Source organism: Phoca vitulina, unplaced genomic scaffold (assembly GCF_004348235.1).
Source record: "Phoca vitulina isolate PV1807 unplaced genomic scaffold, GSC_HSeal_1.0 scaffold10, whole genome shotgun sequence".
In the NCBI taxonomy this organism is placed as follows: Eukaryota; Metazoa; Chordata; class Mammalia; order Carnivora; family Phocidae; genus Phoca; species Phoca vitulina.
The window spans coordinates 11,754,037-11,777,819 of record NW_022589713.1 but is presented as its reverse complement, the minus strand read 5'-3'; the positions used below and the strand labels follow the sequence as shown (position 1 = coordinate 11,777,819).

General features: G+C 38.0%; 1 protein-coding gene across 7 annotated transcripts in view; it reads right to left on the bottom strand.

The window, feature by feature from the left end:
- Window positions 1-23,395, bottom strand: part of PLSCR4 (phospholipid scramblase 4) — a 45,346-nt gene extending 21,951 nt beyond the window's left edge. The window contains exons 1-5 of one of the 7 annotated variants that reach the window (XM_032408510.1): window positions 23,290-23,393; window positions 22,767-22,815; window positions 5,502-5,744; window positions 4,902-4,929; window positions 3,491-3,601 (exon numbers count right to left, since the gene is read on the bottom strand). In XM_032408510.1, coding sequence (XP_032264401.1) covers window positions 3,491-3,601; window positions 4,902-4,908 — 118 coding nt within the window. In that variant the 5' untranslated portion in view covers window positions 4,909-4,929; window positions 5,502-5,744; window positions 22,767-22,815; window positions 23,290-23,393. Of the gene's footprint in view, window positions 1-3,490; window positions 3,602-4,901; window positions 4,930-5,501; window positions 5,745-22,766; window positions 22,816-23,289 lie in introns of all 7 variants that reach the window. The other 6 variants (XM_032408512.1, XM_032408508.1, XM_032408513.1 and 3 more) reach the window with 6 other exon arrangements.
- Window positions 23,396-23,783: the final 388 nt, after the last annotated feature.

Sequence of the window (23,783 nt, the reverse complement as noted above, 5' to 3'; positions counted from 1 at the left end):
TCCCAATAATTCTGACACTGGAACGTTTCATGGTGTCACTTATTTCTCCAATTCTGCTTTCATGGATTGTGAGTTGCTTCTCCCTGGCCTCCTCTTTTCCTTCTTTTCTATCAGTTGGTCTTCTAGATCACTAATTCGTTTTTCTGCCTTGCTTACCCTAGCTGTTAGATTATCTAGATTAGATTGGATCTCATTGATAGCATTTTTAAGTTCTGCCAGTTCAGCTTTCATTTCTGCCAGTAGAGACTCTACGTTGCCATTAATCAATTTCTCCATTCTAGCTATTGTCTTCATAAACGCTACCCTGATGTCCATTTCCGACATTTTGGTTAATCTGTATCCATTTGTAAATCTGTGGCAGAAGTTACAGTCTCTGAGTCTTTCCTATTTTGGGGGTTCCTCCTCCTACTCATTCTGTTGAGGGGTGGTTGAGGGAATATACAGAGTCCAAATTATTGACCACAACCCAAGCAAGATGCACCTGTTTTATAGGGACCTTAGGGTTGTTGGCCTCTTGTTCTCCCAGCCTGTCTTCTGGGGGAGGGGCCTGCTGCGCTGTTACTCAGGCAACCCCGTTTGGGTGGAGTTGCCCTGCCCTCTGTGTGGGGCGGATGGGCTCAGTGAAAACCGTTTTTTGGGGGCTTTTGTTCTCTGGCGGCTTTCCCTGGTGGCTTTCTGCATCTCTTCCAAGAGTCAGAGCAGAAGAGACCGTTTCCAACCCTCTGCCTCAGAGCAGAGAGATCGCAGTCTGTTCTTCAATGAGCTCTCCAGGCCACACTATCTCTGTTTCTGTCTGTGCTGCTATAAACTGCAGCGTCCTGGGTTGTGCACCCCTCAGCTGCCAGGTCCAGGCACGTCTCTACCCTTTGTGTTTCTAAAACCACCAGCCGCCCCCAGTTCGCATGCACGGTGCTGCCGCTCCAGATTTCAGTCCAGGGGGCTACCCTAAAGTCCTTTCCCCGCCACTACCGGTCTGCGAGCCTGTGCCCTGTCCCCAGCACAGGAGTCTATCGCTCACCGGTGGTGTAGGATCCTGGCGGCTTGGCTCCCTCCCCCTTCTGTTTATTTTCCAAAATCTGCCCAGGGAATCGCGGCTCCCCGCTTCATACCTCGAAACCAACTGCCTGCGATATTCTGTTTGTAGAGATCCAGATATATCTTCTTACATCTCAGACTGATTTTGTGGGTGTTCAGAGTGGTCTGGTAGATATCCAGATCAGTTCAGGGGACCGGTTGGAATAGGGTCCCCTACTCCTCCGCCATCTTTAGCCATGTGATTTTAACATAAAAGTACCTCATGTAATAAAATTTGAGGATCAATAAATTAGAAAATTATAATTTAGATTATGGGGCTATTCAGTACAGATTATATTTCTAGAAAAATTATATACATGTTTATGTAATCAAATGATTTTTGTTATATGTATTATTCATAGATGTTAAGAGAACTGAAGGAACAAACATGATCAAATTATGTGTGGTAAACAGCATATTATATTCCCCATTTGAGCTTTGAAATTACCATTAAGGATTCTGATTGGTTCTGTAGGAAACCAAAACAAAGCAAAACGGTTAATTTTGGTAACTATAATATCCCAGATTTATTTAAAAAAAGAACTCTGTTATGGAGCTTTGTCCTACCAATACCAACGTGAAAAATACCTCTTTGTGGGATTTGCATCTTCTCAGTTATTTTGAATACTACCATCCTTTTTTATTTCACAAAATTATGTCAATTTCTTTTCTTTAAATAGACTACGTATAACAAAAGTGTCTTTATTAGCTATTCTTTCAAACATATTTGGGACAAAATTATTTTCAGTGGGATTGCATGTCCAGTACTATAATGCTAATAGAAATTAAGTAATTGATTTTAAAGAAATTAATTAAAGCCAAATACTTTATAGTATTCCAAGTTCCTTTATGTGAATTACAGGGCCATAATTTGCATCATCATAAATAAGTATATAGTTCAGCCACTAGGTGGCGATCACAGTGAATTTTTGTTACTGTATTTCATAACTGAAAATGCAGTTCTGTGCTCTGCATCATAATGTTTTTCATAATGTTTATCTAGTCATTTGATTTGAATGATATATCCTATGCTCTTGCTAATTTTTTGATAGGAGAGGAACAGACACTTTCCCAGATGAACAGAACATGACTTATAGCCAATGTTACTTAGAACTGGTAGAGCCTCTGTTCTAGTGGAACCTAGGTTATTGGTTATAGAGTGATCCATTAACATAAGATAGATTACGTAGATCATGTTCTGAAGTAAATTTAGAGAAATGGTCAGATATAGCATGATTATAATTTAGGACTGTCAAAACCTTGGATTTAGCAGGAGTTGAGCCAGTAATGAGGGGTTAAATTGGACCAGATATGCACATATATGAGGGAAAGGGGAAAAGGAAGCCCTGCTGTTTTCAGAAAACACTGCAAGGGCAGAGGTTAACTGAGCTCCACAGATCTTTTGTCTAGAGCCAAAACAACATTTTTACCATTATCCTTTGGGTACTGGGGCTTCTTCTCCTCTTTCACAGACTAACTCAATGGTTCCCACCTCTAAATATACATTTAACTATATATTTAGAGAAATGTTGCTACACCTTATCTATCATTTTCTAGGTCATTGAAATGTATTTGCATACAATCCCGATTATTTCCTTCCTTACTTCGAAAGTAAGCGTATTTCTAATTTTAAAAATTTTACACATTGCCTAATTATTTTATAAAAAGACTATAATAACTCAAATTTCTACTAGCATTATGAGTATCCATTTCACTAAGTCACCACCAGTAGTGCATTCAGACTTATAAAAATATTTGTATAACTCCTTAATCAGCACTCAAGGCCATTCACCTCCATTTCTCTTGCATTTGTCCCATGCATGTCTCCTAACAGACTTTCATGACCTTGGGCTTTTTTTTTTTTTTAATTTAGATTCAATTAATCAACATATAATGTATTACCAGTTTCAGAGGTAGAGGTCAGTGATTCATCAGTCTTATATAATATCCACTGCTCATTACATCACATGCCCTCCTTAATGTCCATCACAAGTTTACTCCATCCCCCCACACGACCTTGTGCTTTTGTACCTACAGTTCCTTCTGCTAGAAAGAAGTCCCTTCCTCCTTTCCGTTGAGTGAGAAACTCCTCATCAAGCCAGAAAAATCTGACTTCCTCAGTTATATCCTCCCTCAAATCCCTGGTAGAGTCAGTTACTGTCATCCCGGTCCTACAACATTCTCTTCACATTTTCATAACAGAGCAAAGAGCATGCCTTTAGTGTTTGTACAACTTCCTTCCTCAGTAGCCTACAAATATATTCTAATGGACATCCAGTAAACTACTTGGCATCCTGGAGGCATTCAATACTTATTTACTGAATCATTCAATTACTTACTTACTTTTAAAAGCAATCTTAACTATTAGTATGGTTTTCTGGAGAGGTGAAATAATCTTTCTGATTATTTAACCCACCTGGTACAAAATGGGAATTGTAGTCAGGAGGAGCATCAGGCCTGGGATCAGGAGACTTTATTTGATTCTCCGTTTCATCTGTAGGTTGCTCAGGGGCTGTGGGGACCACACCTTGGGAGGAGAGGTAGAAGGGACATGATTTACAATGGAAGTGATAATGTGATAAGAGAATAAATTTATTTTTTCTTTTTTTTTTTAAAGATTTTATTTATTTATTTGACAGAGAGAGACACAGCGAGAGCAGAAACACAAGCAGGGGGAGTGGGAGAGGGAGAAGCAGGCCTCCTGCGGAGCAGGGAGCCTGATGTGGGGCTCGATCCTAGGATCCCGGGATCATGACCTGAGCTGAAGGCAGACGCTTAACGACTGAGCCACCCAGGCGCCCCAAATTCATTTTTTCTTATCAATGAATGTAAATAATATGAAATACACTCATATTTTTTAAAGACACATAATTTATTATGTATATTAGGTATTAACCTATTAATATATATTGATGAATTTTCAGGCTGAATATAGATTTAAGAAAAAAACAAACTAAGCAATTATTTATATTGTGCTATGATCAAAGCAACACACTTTCATGCTAGTGGTTCAGCTGACTTCATGCTGATTCCTACCTACATAAACTGCTGGCTCATTAGCAAAAATTCTTTTCCCCACTATATAATATGGAGAACACAGTCATATGTAGAGTGAATCTTATTTTGTCCCTAATCCTTTTTGGAAAATGACTATGTTTAAATGATTTCAAAACATCACACAATAAATACGTAATGGCTTAAAATGCAGTGGTTCCACACACAACTCAGTCAGAGGCAGTTTAAACTACCTCTCCAGTGAAACTGATCTCGGTTACTATAATTGTTGCAAGGGAGGGCCTGAACTCACTTTCCATGATGCTACCTCATCCCATTGTTGTGATCAGAGACGTGTCTCCCTGTACTCACTACAAGGAAAAATTCTGATTCTCTTAACTGACTGATTTTTATCTCTGAAAAACACAAATCCCATAAATGTGATGTTTCTCTCCTTCCATCATCTTCTGCACTGTTTGAAAATGCAGGACCTGCTTCTGAGCCCTTCTCCATGTGAGCAGGCTGTCACCACAGGCTTCTTATTAGTACTGCCCCTCTTTGCAGACTTACTTTCTTACTTTTGCCTTTACTTAATTCTCCCCACATACTTTAGAGATCTTTCAGTATATATGTGCCAATATAAATCCCTTTTAATCCTTTTCTGTCAAAGATAGAAATGTTCATATATATAAATGAACACATATGTTTTCTCCAAATGCTAAACAACAATAAAAAATAACTTCAAAAGGAAATAAACTCCAATTTTTAAGGAAAATATCACAAAATTCACATTTGAAAATAGAGCATATTAAAATTTATTCATAAAATCTTACCTGACATTTTGAAGAATTCCACTTAGTCCTGAAAAATAAAACATTTTAATACCTTAAGATAGATATATATAGTTACTATTATTACTTAGTGATACATGTAACAGGTTTTATGATTTTTTTGTCTCCAGTTACATTTCATTCATATTTTTATTAATTCAACAAATATTTACTGAGCACTTATTATGTATCAGGCATTAACATAGATGTTGAAAATATAGTAAAGACCAGAAAAACAGGTGACCATCATGCTGGAGATTTTTAGTGGCATGAGATTAAAAACACATTAACAAATATTTAAGATTATATCTGGATAGTACAGATACATAAAGAAAACAAAGTAAAAAGTTTAGGAAAAACATGGATGGGGTCCCAGGAGGTTCAGGGAAATCCTCTCTCAGTGGTAAACTTTGAGCTGTTTGAACCAGGAAAGGAGGCATGACACTACAATGTAGGGAGTTCTAGGAAAACAGGCAATATGTGCAAAGGCCCTGAGATGGCAGTGAGCTTGGAGTACTCAAGGGTGAGGCAGAGGTCAGGTGTTACTGGGACACAAGGACTGAAGAGAACAGAGTGAAGAGATGGAAACAAGTCTGATCATACCTGAAAAGCGAGGCAAAATGTTTAGGATTTGCTATAATTGCCGCTGGGCAGTCTTTGGAGGACTTTAATCAGTGGAGGGATGAGAGCTGATTTATACTTTCTCTTGAGGGGCACGAGTGGAAGCAGTGAGGATGGGATGGCAGCCATAATCCGGGTGGGACCGATGCTGGCTTAGACCGGGGAGGTCACCCTGGAGAGGGTGACGTGTGGTCAGGAGCAGAACCTACTGGAGCTGCTGACGGACTAGGGAAGAGAGGAGTGAAGGATGAGCGTCAGTTTTCAGGCCAGGGTACCAGAGCTGATGACAGTGCCATTAACTGAACTGCAGAGGAAGCTGGTGGGGAAGTGGTGCGGACTGGGGAGGGTAAGAGTCAAAAGCTCCAAATAGGCATGTTTTGTTTAAGAAGAGGCCAGAAGAAGTTTATTTTATTTAAATAAACAGTATGTATATGTAAACGTTATGAGTATAACTCGAGAGAAGTAAATCAGAGGTTGAGATGAGATTTGAAACAAGGGGTGGGGGAGAGATTTCATGAATTCATTCAAGACTGAAAAAAAAAGTTATTATCAGAGAAAGGAATTTTAGGATTTCTGAGTTCTGGATATTAACAATGAACAACATCAACAAAGGCTATAATTTATGAATGCTTATCTAATGTCAGGCAAAGGGTTGAATACTTTCCATATCTTTAATTATATTATCTCTCTCATATATAAATAGCCAACCCTACTAAAATCAAGTACTTCTATTTTTTTTAAGATTGTATTTATTTATTTGACACACAGAGAGAGAGCACAAGCAGGGGGAGCAGCAGAGGGAGAGGGAGAAGCAGGCTCCCCGCGGAGCAAGGAGCCCGATGCGGGACTCGATCCCAGGACCCTGAGATCACGACCTGAACTGAAGGCAGATGCCTAACTGACTGAGCCACCCAGGCACCCCTAAAATCAAGTACTTCTAAATTCAAAGTTTCTTTTGGATTTTCTTTCCAATGTGTCATTCTGTTTATCAGACTACAAAATGGGGTCATTTGTGTAGTTCCAGCTGAGTAGAAATCACCAATATAGATGAGGTATGTCAAAGAAACTTTAGATTACCATATAAGACAGTAGTCAATATGGATACTGAGTTGACTCAATGAACACCACCATGACATAAACCAGTATGTAGATTTCCAGCTCAAATGACTGTCTTGCCAAGCATGGATCGGAATCCCACCAGTCTTGCACCATTTCCACTCACTTCTGGAACTAGAACTAGTTGTACAAAGTCCTATGTGTCTTAAAGGTTAAAAAAAGTACTCTGTGGTGGGGGTGGGGGGGGAGCCACCTGGGTGGCTCATATGGTTAAGCCTCTGCCTTCGGTTCAGGTCATGATCTCCAGGTCCTGGGATCGAGTCCCACATTGGGCTCCCAGCTCAGTGGGGAGTCTGCTTCTCCCTCTCCTTCTGCCCCTCCCCCTGCTTGTGCTCTCTCTGTCTCTCTCTTAAATGAATAAAATCTTAAAAAAAGAAAAGTATTCTAGGGCATATCAAAAAGTCAGAACAAACTGCAGGCCAATCAAAGTACATGAAATTGATCCTATTCCTTCAAAGATGGTAATCTCTGGTGTTTAGAAAATGAGTGTTTCTAGAACCTTAAATCCTGGACACTCTTAGGAATATACCTTCAAGTGACTCTTGTACATGTATACAGAAGATACATACAAAAATGTCGACACACTGTTCATATTAAAAAAAACCATGAGAGACGATGGACTCTGAGAAACAAACTGAGGGTTCTAGAGGGGAGTGGGGTGGGGGGGTGGGTTAGCCTGGTGATGGGTATTAAAGTGGGCACATACTGAATGGAGCACTGGGTGTTACACGCAAACAAGGAATCACGGAACACTACATCAAAAACTAATGATGTAATGTATGGTGACTAACATAACATAATAAAATAAAATTTAAAAAAACACTCCAAATGTCCATCAATGGTACACTGAACAAATAAATTCTTTTCTTTTTTTAAAGATTTTATTTATTTGACAGAGCGCACAAGCAGGGGGAGCAGCAGAGGGAGAGGGAGAAGCAGACTTCCTGCTGAGCAGGGAGCCCGATGCGGGGCTCGATCCCAGGACCCTGGGATCATGACCTGAGCTGAAGGCAGACGCTTAACCGACTGAGCCATCTAGGCACCCCTTAACAAATAAATTCTGGTACATTCCTATGATGCAAGAGTATACTGTAGTGAAAACAAACTATAGCCATATCATCAAGAGAGATGAATCTCAAAATAACGACACTAAAAAAAAAATAAAAGCAAGTCATTGGAGAACACATATACGAAATCATTTAATGTCCAAATGTAGGAAAATGAAACAGAACATTTTTTTCCGGATACATACATGGGGGGAATACATACTTTAAAGAAAAGTTAGGGAATAACACAAAATTCAGGAGAATGTGGGGCAAGTGTCATTGTGGCCCACAGGGGCTTTAAGTTTCTCCTAATGCTTTAGTTTACAGGGTGGTGAGAACAGGGGTGATGGGTTCTTACTAGTCTTTAAAAGGTACATATATGTTTAAATATGCAGATTTATGTGTCTGACATGATTTCACAATACAAAAGAACTATTTGACAGTTATATGTTGCATATAACTTTCTAACTAAATATCTGTTGTTCCTTTCTACATTATTCCTGGAAGTGTAAACAATGAAGAAACCGTGATGGAAACTTTTTGCAGTTGAGTATTTACTGGAATGTGTCCTGGCCTCTTGGCAAGGGAGCCTTTGGATATGTGACAATCTTGCAGTTCTCTAGGCAGAAGTCTTGGAGATCTGCATATGCAAACTGAAACCTTAGGCTCTGACGGTTTCCAGTGCCTTCAACAGTGAGAGGAGAGAAAAGAAACCAGGGGGTCACTGTCTGTACAATTCCTCTGCTTCCTACCAAGGGCAGGAAAAACAGCTAGTTCCTGCAAAGTCCTAGTCCATCTACCACAACTGACCATCTGGGTTTAACATATAACTGCTGGGAGAGGATATCCTTTGTACAAAAGGTAGGATACTTGGAGGAAGGTAGATTTGGTGGCTGGTAAGTGATGCATGCCAGCACATTGGCTCAGATACGCAGATCCCAGGTATCCCTAATGGCTATATGACTTTGAGTGACTATTCTGCTGTTGGGTTGTTGTGTCATGGGCAGTATGACAGCTGCATCCACCTCACAGAACTGTTGTGAAGACTGACATGGTACACTCAGAGAGCACTTTTATTTATTTATTAAAATTTTTATTTTATTTTTTTGAAGACTTTATTTATTTGACACAGAGAGAGAGAGAGAGAGAGCACAAGCAGGGGGAGGGGCAGAGGGAGAGGGAGAGGGAGAAGCAGGAGCAGGCCTCCTGCTGAGCAGGGAGCCCGATGCAGGGCTGGATCCCAGGACCCATAGATCATGACCTGAGCCGAAAGTAGACGCTTAACGACTGAGCCACCCAGGCACCCCCTCAGATAGCACTTCTAAAACAGTGCCTGGCACACAGCAAATCCTCAACAAGCACGCATAATTTCACTAGATAAAATAAACCAGCTGGTGAAGAAACCAAGAATAAGTGTCCGTCTTCAAGTGTAGCATAAAAGAGCTGCTTGCCATTCAGCCATTAACAGACATTACTAAGAATCCCTGGTGAAGACTTTATCCTGGGTTTCAAGCTGACATCAATAACTCCCCATCACTGATTCCGCAGTGACTATGGTTCTAGCAGACATGATTTTACAAGCGCTGTTGGTAATGAGTTTGGAAATTGGAAAGAACTAGGAGAAAGAAAATGGAGGCATTGCTGGAGGGCTTTTTCCTATTTGTAGCTAAATGAAAGACAAATGAGTTAGAGCACATCTTACATGTGTACAGGATTTGCTTTAGATTTTAGTAGGATAGTGACATTAATTATATTATTCAGATGAATGGATTTATCCAGTAATGGACTTTAAAAATTGCAGACAATTATAGTTACATTAAAGACATTGTCTAAAAATTACAATATTCATTACATCTCCAAGATATAAACATTGAGGTTATTTTTAAATTATATTAGTGTAGTGTCTATATTAGTGTAGTACTTCATGGCATATATTCCAATGAGATAATATGTGTAGTATTATATTTGATTTATTTGAAAGGCTTGATGAAACTCTTAATAAATGTAAACGTTGGTATTTTTCGAGCATTCACTTTATAAACCTTTTATTTCACAAGACTCCATGCTGAGTAAATAGAAGTTAATGTGCTAATAGTCCTAGGAATGTACACAGGCCCTGCTTAAAAAAGAAATATTTATTAGGCTTTGATTAATCTCTCATGTATTAATCATTTTCTTCCATTTCCATAGGAAGTGATGACTACTCAATTTCAGTTGTTACATGTAACTTAGTGTTGTATATGAAAGATTTTGTCTGGCCTTTGTCCCAGGCTCTGGGGAGAAACTTCTGAATCCTTGGAATTTCCCAAGTGATGGGAGTGTCTTTATTAAACATGGTGGGCCTTTGGATCACACCTCAATTTATGCTAAGGAGATGTCACAGGATGGGGGCTGATCATGCCAAAAGATCACCATATGAATTAAGAGGGTGGTATTTTGAGCTATGTTATATTTTACTTATCTCTTGACCTCTGGGGAGATGAGAGAGGCTGGAGATTTAGTTCAACCACTTGGCTAATAATTCAAGTAACCATGCCTACATAACGAAACCCCAATAAAAACTCTGGCCATTGAAGCTTGAGTGAGATTCTAGGTGGCGAACACATCAGTATGTTGGGAGGGGACGCATTCTGACTCCACAGGAAAGAGGCATGAAAATTTCAAATCTGAAACCAGATCTCACCCAAGGTGTCTCTTCCTTTGGCTGGTCCTGATTTTTACCCTTCATAATAAAACCTGCACTGTAAATGTAGCACTTAGAATTCTGTGAGTCATTCTAATGAATGATCAAACCTGAGAGGGTGATGAGAACCCCCAAATTTGTAGCCAGTTGCTCAGAAGTGTGGGTGACCTGGGGTTCCCTGAACTTAGGGCTGGTATCTTCAGTGGTGGCAGTCTTATTGGAGACTTGTACCTTTAAACTTGTGGAGTCTGTGCTAACTCTGGCTGGTGAGTGTCAGAACTAAACTGTGCTTAGATTTTTGAAAAATTTGCTAAACTATTACAAATAGAAGTACATATATATATATTTTTTTTCTGATGTAATGTTCCATGATTCATTGTTTGCGTATAACACCCAGTGCTCCATTCAGTACGTGCCCTCTTTAATACCCATCACCAGGCTAACCTATCCCCCCACCCTCCCCAGAACCCTCAGTTTGTTTCTATACATATTTCTGATCACAACAGTAAAACATCATCATTTGTAAAACATCAGTAAGTATAAAGAAATGAACATAACTCTTAAACCAACTTCCAAAAATAACTATTCTTAAAATGTTGGTCAATGTCCTGCATGTGTGTATATGTGTATGACTTTATGTTTCTGTGTGTATGCATGGGGGGGGGGTTATAATAAATATTATTAGAAATACTGTAAACTAACAAATATATGTGTTTAAATGTAAGGTACCAATGACTGTCTTCACTTATTTAAACTATTCCATTTTTATTGTTCACACCTTTCTAGTATTATGATTAATGCTATAAAATTTCCATTTACATAAATATTGGTACAAACTTCTTATAACTAGTTTAAGAAGGATTTGGTGTTCTATAGGTGAATGTTTTTACAACTTAGGGAATATTTTGCCAATTTTTTTTTTTTTTCTAGCAAGGCTCTTTCAGTTTAAACTCAAATCATATGAGTGACCATTTCAATGTTAATAAATATTACCTCCCTTTAAACCTTGCCAATTCGCTAAATGAAAAATTTCTTTTGTATTACTATGCCATTAAACACAATTCTTAATTCAATAAGTATTAAAAATAATGTGTTTCCTGAAAGAGAAATTTTAACTGATATGGTGGTTTATAGATTTTAAAGAATCACTCGTGAAAATATTACAGAACAGCAGGTACTCAGCACTGTATGGAAGGAAGTCTTATTTACACATTCAAAAGGATTGTTGATTCTTCCTTCTTAAGCGACTCTTTAAATACCTCTTGCTAATTAAACATACAAAACTTTTATTCACTTCTTTGACTGAAGCAAGACAAAGACATATGGGAATTCAATGGAAGCCTAGAGAAAGAGCCCCCAAAATTGGAGGTTTAAAAGAAACAGGTGCATTGTGTTTCTATTTAGCTTGCCCATGGATTCTGGATTGAATATTAAAACAGCTCTACGTTTCCAAAAGAAAATCCAAATTAACACACATGTTCAGGGGTAGCCTCTCTGAAATCACTGCTAAAGAACAAACTAGTTCAAATCAGATTTGACTGGAATATCCAAAAATATGGCCTCTAAGTCTCCCTAAATCTTATACGTTTAGGGTTTTAATTAGTATTTTTTTTTTTTTTTGCAGTAAATTCACTAGACTTACTATGTGTTCTTTTGCCTTTTTTTTTTTACATTTTTTAATCTTCCATTAATGGATGAAAAAGGCTGCGATGCCCAAGAATCATAAAAAGCTTTATAAAAGAGGTACTATAACAGAGGTGGAAAGTGAGGCACAGAGAAGTTATTTAAAGGCTTTTCCTCAAGGTTGCACAGCCATTAAGAAGTACTGCCAGCATCTGGCCAGGAAGCTGGCTCCCCCAGTCTACAGCATGTGGCTGCTCCCACCTGTGCCTTCCTCTCACCCATAACTGCAGCCACACCAGAACCCTTCAATATTTACCTTTGAGGTAGGGTGGAGTAGAAAAATAAATACAGTCTAATGAGCTACTTTTCCTTGTTTCTGGTGATAGGCAGTAGAATTAAAAGGCAGAAACAACTCGTCCAAATATGCTTCTTTTTGAATATAAAATTCATTTCATAAATGGGTGGGCCTGGTCCTTGAAATGTTCTTACAGTAACTGTGATACATTTATATTAATCCATCTACTTTGGCTCACCAAGAGTGTTGTGGATTATAAATATACGAATTCATATGTGCTATTACCGAGGATAATGTTAGCTATAAATGTTAAACTGAGTCAGTTTACTTACTTTACTGAATATGATGAGATATGTGAAGAACTCGTTTCACAAAAAAATTCTGCAGTAAGATTTCTCATAACATAAACAGAGCTCAGGAAGAAAATCCTCCCTGGGAAACTGGCCCAAGGGGAGATCATGTTTATAAAAGGAAGTACTGGGGTCTCAGCTATTCTACTCTGGCCCAATAGACTGGCTGGACCAAAAAGAAAACACTTTTCTGTCTTGGAGGTGGTGCCATGTGGTGCAGAGAGTGGAGAAGAGCAGGTAGGGCTGTGGAGAGTGAGCCTCCTGGTAAGGAACCTTAGAGAGAGCAGGGAGACAGAATATTAGCAGCAGTTACAAGCATAAACAGCTTTGGAAAGGTAAAGGCTTTAAAGAAGATTAAATTTTGGTGGAAGCCCTAACTAGAAAGCAAGTTTCCTAAAGGAAGAGATTTTTACTTATATAATTCCCTACATATTCTGGATCATGACAGACCACAGGATTTACGCACTTTACAGGCATCAGTTTCTCTGGATTAAAAAAAAAAAAAAAGGAAGTTGTGTATTCTAAATAAATTTATAATTAAATTAAATTTTTTTTTTTTGGTAAGGGCTTTTTGAATGTTAGTTGATTCACACAGAGATAGTTCCCTTAATTTGCACATTTTTGTCACTTTTGCACTAGTCTGTATTATGTTGTTCTCATAAATTACAAAATGTAATTCTCTTGATGAAATACTACTTCTACAACCCTGCTATGTAGAAACTGAAAATGTTATATTATTTATTCACAACATACTGCTTACCTATATTTTATATATATTGTACATTTACGTAAATTTATATAATATTTATATGTTATAGACTTAAATATACCATAATACTAAACCACAGGGCTAGAAAGAATAAGCAAACCAGTCATGTTTCCAAATTCTCAAACAAATAAACCATCATTACATTCCAATGTAAAACTAACTGGAATGAGGCCAAACAGAAAACATGGTTCTTTTTAATTAAAAAATTTTAATACTTTTTAGAGAAAATTTAAAGTATTGTTTAAAGAAGCAGTTAGCTAGAGAGAGCTGTGGGGTTACCTGCTGATTAATTAAGACCCCAAATAAACCAATATATTTAAAACACTCAGTTTCACTGTGTTTCAATTTTAGATATCATTTACTAATTATCTAGGAGGTGCCAGGAACTTTGCATATTTTCAGTGAAGTGGATATTATGGACTTGCATTACACAGGTAAGGGAAGAGAAGCTCAGAGTTTAAATAACCCATTCAAAGTCAGTTTCATGAATTGGGGAAACTACGGTTTAAAACAACCTTATCAGAGGCCAGATTACTTTTCTAAACCCCACTGAAAATTGCCTTCTGTATCCTTGCTGCGCTCTCTCTCCTATCCCACCACCTTCACGTTGCTTTCAAATTATCCAACTCTCCTACTACTATACTCTATAATATGAAAATAGGCCCTTCTACTGAGCCCCTTTCACCTTCCATTTTGTAAGGTTTTTGGAATATATGTATAATTTAGAAAGAAATTCTGAACCCAGAGGAAAAAAATTCATAATAGGTCACCTGTTCCAGTTCTGGGTAAGATCTAGTAAACCTGTATCACCCTGTCTCTCCCACTGAATGCAATGAATTAACCCAGACTGAAGGATCAGGCAGCTATTTGAGGACTCTGGAAATCCCATGCAAAAGGATCGGAGAAGAAGGCCAGAATTGGAAGTACCATAAACCAGAATCAGGTTCCTAATCTTTCCCTGGTATCCCTGCCTGATATATTTTAAGGTAGTCTGAAACACGGTAGTAAGCAGCAGGTGCAGAGAGAGCTCCCAAAGAAGCTCTCTGGTTCTGGCTTGAGCAGGGAGAAGGGGAGTTCCTAAAGCTCAGAAAGAGAGAGTTTTCCCGGTATTTTTTCTTTTTCTCCACTTTCTCATGTCCCAGATCCTGGCGATCCCACTGTGCAGGAAGGAGTGAGTGCATCCAAGGAGGCTCACAGGTGCCTAGGAAATCTTCCTCTGGATACAAGGAGCTGGGGTCCCAAGAGGATGGGGTGAAACTCTTCCCTTGGTTTCTTTTTTCTCTCTGCCCTCCTATAACTTGGCCTTGTATACAAATTAATTTGTGGGAAGTACACAGCAGAAAAAGGTAAAAAAAACTTCATTTTTTTTCTGGCTCAAGAACTGAAAAGGAGAGGCCCAGAAAACTGGTAAGGAGACTGTAGAGAAGGAGAAGCCTCAGAAAGTATCCCAGTAAAGTTATTTATGAACTTCTGGGTTCATCCCTGAGTGATGCATACATGGATCTGATCCTAACAAAAACTTTTTGAGAACTGAAGGGAGAACACAGCCCAGGTCTCAGACTGACCACTGGATTGTAAAAGAGATCTAAATAGCATGACCAAGGCTTTGAAAATGGAAGTTGATACTCAAATCACAATACACAGAAGGCTGGTAGAACCTATGGCCTGAACCCAAATGGGTCAACTGCCTGCCAAAACAATAAGAAAATCAATTTCCTGCATAGCATCTAAATAAGACTCTGAATCTTTTAACATAATATTCAAAATACAATATCCAGGATACAGTACACATGTACAAAAAAACCAGAAAAGTCTCAACTCATGTGGGTTGAGAGCCACCACTAAAAACACTACTCAAAGATATAATCCAGAACACAGTAACAGATTAAATACTACAAAAAGATTCAAATAATGTTAAAAAAAAAAAAAAGACAGGAAATGAGACACAGAAGAATGAAAAAGAAAACAAGCAGGTATAAATTTAAATATATCAATAGTTACATTAAATGTAATGTACTAAACATATCAATGAAGAAACATACATTATCAAAATAGATAAATGGATATTTTTTTTTAATGATCCAATTACATGCTCTCTAAAACAAACTCATTCAAATGTAATGATAAAGTAGACTGAAAGGAAAAAGATAGAAAAGATATACAGAGCAAACATGTAAAAGAAAGATGGAATGTTACGACAAATTGAAAACAAGTAGCAGCTGAGTGTCCATCAATAGATGAATGGATAGAGAAGATGTGATGCGCACACACACACACACACACACACATGCGTGTGTGTACTGGAATATTATGCAGCCATAAAAAAGGATGAGATCTTGCCATTTGTGACAACATGGATGGATCTAGAAGGTATGATGCTAAGGGAAATAAGTCAGACTGAGAAAAACAAATACCATATGATTTCACTCATATGTGGAATCTAAAAAACAAAACAATTAAACAAAAAGCAAAATCAGACCTATAAATACAGAGAACTGATGGCTGCGAGAGAGAAGGGGGTGGGGGATGGGCATAAATGGGTGTGGCAGTGTGGGAGATACAGGCTTCCAGTTATGGAATGCATAGGTCACAGGAATAAAAGGCACAGCATAGGAATATATAGTCAATGATACCTGTAATAGCGGTGTACAGTGACAGATGGTAGCTATGCTTTTGGTAAGCATAGCATACAAAACTGAGCAGAAATGACTTAGATAAATAGAGATCAAAGTATCCTTCCTTGGATAAAGGCCTAACACTGCCATTAGAAAGAAAAAAAATTAAGTAAAGGGATGAAATACATTTCTACTGGGAATATTTAATTATTCAAATATAGAAACATGTAATGCATATGCACATATTATAAACAACTAAGAGAATGATTCCGTGCGCCTGAGTGGCTCAGTTGATTAGTCTGCCTTTGGCTCAGGTCATGATCCCGGGGTCCTGGGATCGAGTCCCGCAGCAGGCTCCCTGCTCCACTGGGAGCCTGCTTCTCCCTCTGCCTCTTCTCTCTCTCTCTCATGAATAAATAAATAAAATCTTAAAAAAAAAATGATTAAAAAAATCTGGGACATAATCAGATTTGCAGATCTTTTATTTCTTTTCTACTGGGAAAACTTCAAAACTTTTATAAGCATATAAACTTCCAACATTAAAACAATACAAAAACAATTGAGAAAATAAAATTGAAATAAAAATTAACACTTTCTACAGCTGAATATGATAGTGTTTTGTATAGATTTTTTAGCTGGATAGAGTTGCTAAGGATATTTTTAAAGTAAATATTCTTAGATTATGACATTAAAGTTTTTTTTAACTTTTGCTAAAATGCTATTCAAAGTTACTTGACATAGTAGAAATTTTTAAAAGATTTATTAATAGGATATGCAACTTCCCTACAAAAATTTTCCAAATATTAAGTCACCATTTGATGTTAACATTTCCAAAATAAATGTAGACATTTCTCTGCCTTCTTAACCCAATATTGTTAGGAATATTTAAGAAGGTCAAATTTGCTAAATATGTTATTAAATAATATGGCCCAGTTTGTTCTTGTAAATATTACAAAATTTTCATCACATTGAAACTGAAAAAACTGCAAATATTTCGTAAAGAGAACTTTAGTCACATAGAACACATACAAATAAAATGTGCTAGGTATACAAGCATGAAAGAAAGTTTGAACAAATTGATTTCCAAAGTTCCTTCCCACACAAAAATCTGTACCTCAGCAATCAAGCACAATAATTCTCAAGGTGGAAGGAGCAGGGGGCTCCTGGGTGGCTCAGTGGGTTAAGCATCTGCCTTCGGCTCAGGTCATGATCTCAGGGTCATGAGATCGAGCCCCACATTGGGCTCTCTGCTCAGTGGGGAGTCTGCTTCTTCCTCTGTACTCTCCCTCTCTTTCTCTCTCTCAAATAAATAAAATCTTTAAAAAGGAGAAAAAAGGAGGAAGGAGCGGATTTATAAAAGAAATCTGGAACTATTCCAAATATGCCACATAGCATATCTGACCAGGTGACGCTGACATTGCTGATTTAGGATCACACTCTAAGAACCACAAATCTAGGGGACTTCTTTCTCTAAGTGTATGAGGCTTGAAACCATTTCCCAAGTGATTCTGATATACCCTTCACCACACACCCAACCATCTATAACTACAGATCTCTTTCCCAAGTAAAAATTCATCTTCAAAAGGAATCATCTTAATAAACTCAATTAAAACTTCAATTTACTAATGTAATACCTATCTAAATTTTTCCTCAAACCTCATTGGTAAACCCAAGTAAATCTCTTCTGAAGTTCAAAAGAAATCCAAACTATGCTGTAAAATTTTTAAGTGATTCATTCTCATTCTTGTATAACTATTCAGATCTCAAGCTCACCAAAGTTGAAATGTTTTACACACAGTTCCAAGTACAATTCTCTTTATAGACTCTAAGCCAAAATCTTGGCTCCTGTAAGTATGTATAATTGTGTTGATTAGTTTTATGGGTTTCTTGGTTACTAGGTAACTGGATAGTTGAATGGGCTCAATATGAATGGATTAAAGTCCAATGACTGTGAAGAATTCAGTCACTTTCTGTTCCACACCTTGGCAACTTAATAGGTTGCTGTTACATAGCTAGAATTAAGAAACTATCCTACTCAAAAAGCTATTACAGAGGCTTGAACTAACAAGATAAACCTAGGTCTGTTACTTTAGGATAAAATATGCAGTAGAAATGTCCAGAAGATGCACAGAATCTTTCACTGATTATTTGTAGAACATATATTTATTTAATTATATCTTTGCATGAAATCAGACCTACAAAAAACTTCAAAGAAACTGTGGTTTTCACTAGGAACAAATAAAAATGTTGGTAAAATCTAATCAATTTTTACTGTTATGTTTTCATAACCTATATAAACATATTTCTTGTTTCGGTCACACCATGATTCCTTCTAAACAAAAGGTTTGTGGTGGAATATTTCCTTCTTTTTAGCAGAGAAGAATCTTGGAGGTTGGTTATTTGGCTTTGTTTTAAAATAAAAGAATGAGATTAGGAGGCGCCTGGGTGGCTCAGTCAGTTAAGTGTCTGACTCTTGGTTTAGGCTCCGATTATGATCTCAGGTTTCTGAGTTCAAGCCCTAGGGCAGGCTCTGCATGCTCAGTGGGGAGTCTGCTTCTCTCCCTCTCCCTCTGCACCTTCCCCGACTCATGTGCGCACTTTCTCACTCTCAAATAAATAAATAAATAAATCTTTAAAAAATAAGTAAAAGAATGAGATTAAATGGAAGCAAAGTAGGACACCTGGGTGGCTCAGTGGATTGAGTGTCCCACTCTTGATTTGGGCTCAGGTCATGATCTCAGGGTCCTGAGACTGAGCCCCACAGAGGGCTCTGTGCTCAGCAGGAAGTATGCTTGAGATCCTCTCCCTCTGCCTCTGCCCCTTCCTGCAGCACTCCTATGAATGTGCCCACATGAGCGCTCACTCTCTCTCTCAAAATAAATAAATCTTTAAATGGAAGCAAAGTGATAGCCACAGTTCATAAATAGCTTTTATTAGACATTAAATTGGTTTCAATTGTTTGAAAAGAATATTAGGCTCTCCATTTTAGCTTTTAAGGGGGAAATGTCTTTGTTACCTGGAGTACAAAAATATCAGAAGAGTAATATTATAATATTTATACAACACATTTAAGGAAACATTACCATGTCAATTATGATACCTGGAAGATTACCAGAAAATGCCTTATTGCGTCATTTTCTGGCTAGTCTTCTAGTATTAAAAACTAACAAAACAGGATGGCATATGACCTACAATTAAATCATTTTGATAAGAAACCTTACATTTAAAAGAACATATTTTAAAATAGGTATTATCTGCAAACAAACACTGGAATTAATCAAGTAGTCAAGGAGTACATATATTTATACCATGAAAAGTAAAAATCCCTCCTACCTAGATCCCCGTTTCTCATTTCAAAAGGCAACCATAGATGGACTTTTTGTCTTCCATGAGATTTTCTAAGTATACACAAACTAATATGTCTTTTAATACAAATGACAGTCCTCTACATACCTTTCTGTATTTTGTTTCTTCATGTGTTAAAAATGTCTTGATGTTGACTACAATTCATATAACCTTATCCTTTTTAATGGCCGTACCAGTTTATTTAATTGGCCTATTTTTTTTAAGTTTTTATTTAAATTCCAGTTAGTTAACATAGTGTTATATTAGTTTCAGGTGTACAATATAGTTATTCAATACTCCCATACATGGCCCTGTGCTCATCACAAGCACACTCCTTAATCCCCATCACATATTTAACCCATCCCCTTGCCCAGCTCTATTCTGGTAATCATCAGTTTTAATTGGCCTATCAGTGATGAAAATTTAAATAGTTTCCAAATACCTGCAATTAAAAGCATGCTAAAATAGACTTACATATACTTCTTTGTGTACCTGTGTATTAAATTCCTGGAAGCAGAACTGCTGGATCAAAGTTTTGTGCATTTTTATTTTGATATATACTCTCAAACTGTATTCCAAAGGATGTGAATCAATTCACGAGACAAAAATGTGTTACAGTCCTAATATGATGTGTTATCAACATTTTTGTCATTGCCAATCTGAAAAGTAAAACCACTATATTTTCCATATCTTATGAGGAAGTTGAGCAGTTTTTAATTATGTTTAAAAGTAATCTGCAACTCCATTTTCTCATGAACTGTTTGTCATTTGTCCATTTTTCCGTTTGTCTTTTTTTAGATTTTCTTTATTAATATGAATAGTATTAGAACTTTAAGAATTTTTCCCCAAAATCTGTCCTTTATTTTTTCTTCATTTTTGCTATACGTTCTTTTTTACTTTTTGTAGTTCTATTTTATTTTTCTTTTTAAGCATCTCTCTCTCATCCTGAAATACCGTAAAGGTTAATTTTAATTTTAATACAATGCTGCTGAGAAACATAAAGAACATGAACATTCCTGCATTTTTTGTTTGTAAGAAAGTTAACAGGCTGTGAAATCACTCAGGCAAAAGTTTTCAGTTATATGCCTCTAAGAAACATCATAGCACTCAATATTAAGGAAGGAGATAAAGGAAGGGATTTTCAAAGGAAGAAGCTGAAAGAAGACATTCAAAAATAAAGTAAATGAAGAGAACAACATGGAAAGCTTTGTGAAAAAAAAAATATTTTTTCTACATTGAATGACAACTAATATATCCAGAAAGGATTTATTCTATATAAATTACTAAATACACTTCCAGGATCTTTATTATTTATTATTTTTCCTATTATAATAACACCACTTTTTCCTTAGACATACATACATTATAGAACTAAGAGAACATGAATACACATAATTCAGTCTAGTTCTACATTATTTACAAAAATGTTACTGTATGTATATTCTATTTATATATATACTGTTTCAACTTGTTTTTTGTGTTCCAACTTATAATATACTTTGGACATATTTCCACTTTAGAACATTTAGAGCTATCAAATGTTTTAAACTATACATGATCTCACCTTTGGATGTACCATAAATTATGTAACCAAATCCCAATCAATGGTTATGAAATTGTTTCCAAGTTTTCTGTATTAAAAACAATACTACTGTGACCATCTTTGACACAGATTTTTATTTGCATGCTTAAGAGCATGATAAACTCCAATAACTGAATATTTGAAAAGTTTAATAGCTACCACCATAAAAAAGCTTTATCAATACATTGCCACTAAGAGTTTGTTAGACTGTATTTCTCTCAACTCATTATCAACAATACTGAATATTACCAGACTTTCAAAATCAGTAAAACACACAAAAACTCTTATTTTAATTGTACTTTTCTGATAATTAGCCTGGCTGAGTATACTGCTTTCCATTTGCATTTCTCTTGCTTTGAACTGACTATGTCCTCAAATTGATTGTTGATTTTAAAAGCCTTACTGAGAGTTCTAGGCATACTACTATAATTAGCTCCTTTTCCGTTAACAATTCCCCTATTTGTTTGTTTTCTGAAAGTGAATTGTTAGTAAGAACCATGTCCCTAAAGAGGCTGTAGGTTTTTCTATCAACCTCAAAAACACTTTACCCACATGCCATGTTCACAAATATTCATTCAGGTTTTCCTCTTTTACTTTCAGGTTTCATACCTTTATATTAAAATTAATAAATCATCTAGATCACATTTGTGTGCCAAGAGTAAGAAAGTTCCAGTTTTATTATTAGTTTTCCCAAATAAACACCTGATTATTTAAGCATGATCAATTACATGTCATTTCTTCCCCACCACCTGATTTAAAATGTATGTTTATAAAATGGCAGCATTCCTTTTATTCTTAAATGTGTCTCTTCAGTTTCATTGACTTGTCTGGTCTATTCCCTATTCCACTGTCTTTTAATCACTATAGCTTGATAATACCTTTTATTATGTAGTAAGTATATCTACTGTTTTTCCACAAGGGCTAAACAGTTGACTTAGAAACAAAAAAATTCAGTTAGGAATCTATTTAATTTATATATTCTCTTAAAGAAATTATATCTTTAGAAAAACGTATCTTAATGCACTTACTTATACATTCATTGTATTTTCAAGTCTGTAGTTTTACCTTTTTTTAATAAGTTTTCAATTTCGTGTTATTTCAGGCTAAATTGAACGGTTTATTTTGTTCAATTGTATTTTTTGTTTATGTAACATCTATTGATATCTATTAATTATGGTTAGATGCAACTGGACACTTCATTAAATTCTTTTCCCAGGATATTTTCAGTTGCTTCCTACAGACATCCAAGATACACAATCACATTATGTGTAAAAAGAGATAATTTCGTTTCTTTTTTTCCTAATCAGAATGTTAATGTGTTCCCTTGCCTGATATCACTGGTCTATACAATTCACAACAATGTCACAGAATGTCATGAGGAGCATTCTTGGCTTTCCCAAATCTAATGGAAATGACGCTAGTATTTCAAAATTAACCAAGACAACTGAGTAAAATATTAAATCCATATTCTTAAGTAGGTCGGAAAATCCATCTTTTTTTTTATATGGTGGGAAATCAATCTTAATGCCTAATAAGCTTCATCTGTACTCGTTTTGGTAGCTACATTTTAAATACGCAATATAGAACTAAAAACTCAACTGAATTGTAGATCCTAAGAGAAGATAAAAATACCAGAAAATAAATGAAAGAAAAATCTAAGTCTTGAAACATAAACGTTTTATTTAATAGAAACATCTCAAGTACACTCCAAAATAAATTACATCACCCCAGTTTGTCCGCATTTTCAAAACGAGAGGAGTTCTCTCCAGTAACCCCCGCCCATCCGCCCGCCCAGTCTGTGAAGTTACCACAAACCGTTTTACCTGCGAATCAGCCTGGTGGGAGTACCTGAGTGCAGCGCCGAGGGAATGCCTGCGAGAGACGCAGGAGAAGCCCAATCAGGCAGGACCCGGCCTGCGAGACAGAGCGGGCCCAGCAACGCGCCTTCCTCCCGCAGGAGACGCTAGAAAGGAGACGGGGAGGGCCGGGAAGCGCAGCCAACTCTCCCAGAGCGCATTTTTGCTCCTGCAGAACGGTCTTTCCAACAGAAAGCTTTCATTCCGGGGCCGCTGCAGCTCACGTTAAGGTCCAGGGGGCCCCGACCCCCAACCCAGGGCTGGAGAGAGGCTCTGCCTGTCCCGCCGCGTCTCCCGACAGACGCGCGCCGGGAAGCCCGAAACTCCGGCACCACCTGAGGATGCAGCGCGCGGCACAGCGGGCCGGCCACTCTCGGCCCAGGACGCCGCCCGTCCCCGCGTCCGCCAGCTCCCGGCCTCCCCTCACCACCCAGCTCCGCGCCCCCTCCTCCGGGACCCCGCTCCTCGCCCGTCGCCCGGCCCCACTCACCGCCTGGCCCGCTATCTACGCACCCGCGACGCCAAGCCCGGGGTCTAAGTTTCCCCGCGGAGCGGAGTAAAGAGTAGGGGCGGGGAAGCAGAGAAGGAAGAGGAGGACTTTTCAAATTAAAAACAAACTGGAGCCCGGAGGGGAGGGGGCGGTGCGGGGCTCAGGGGCGTGGTCCCGACTCGCCCGGACCCTCCCCCAGGGCGAGCGGCCGCGCGGGCCTCGGACCCCGCCCCCCGCGCTTGGCGCTGGGCCGCCGCGGGTCGGTTGTCCCGGGAGGCGCGGGGCGCCGCTGGCGTGGGCGTCCGAACGAGAGAGGAGGGGGAGGGGGACACGGAGAGAAAAGTTGTCACAGCTCTAGTGTGAGGTGAAGAGAAAGGTAAGGGCCTGTCGACGGGTGCCTCTAACCAAGGAGGCAGGTTCCACAGCCTGTGAGTTTTGCTGACAGAGATTACTGTGCGTGGAAAGGAAAAGAAACCACTGTTTCGCAAGAGCCC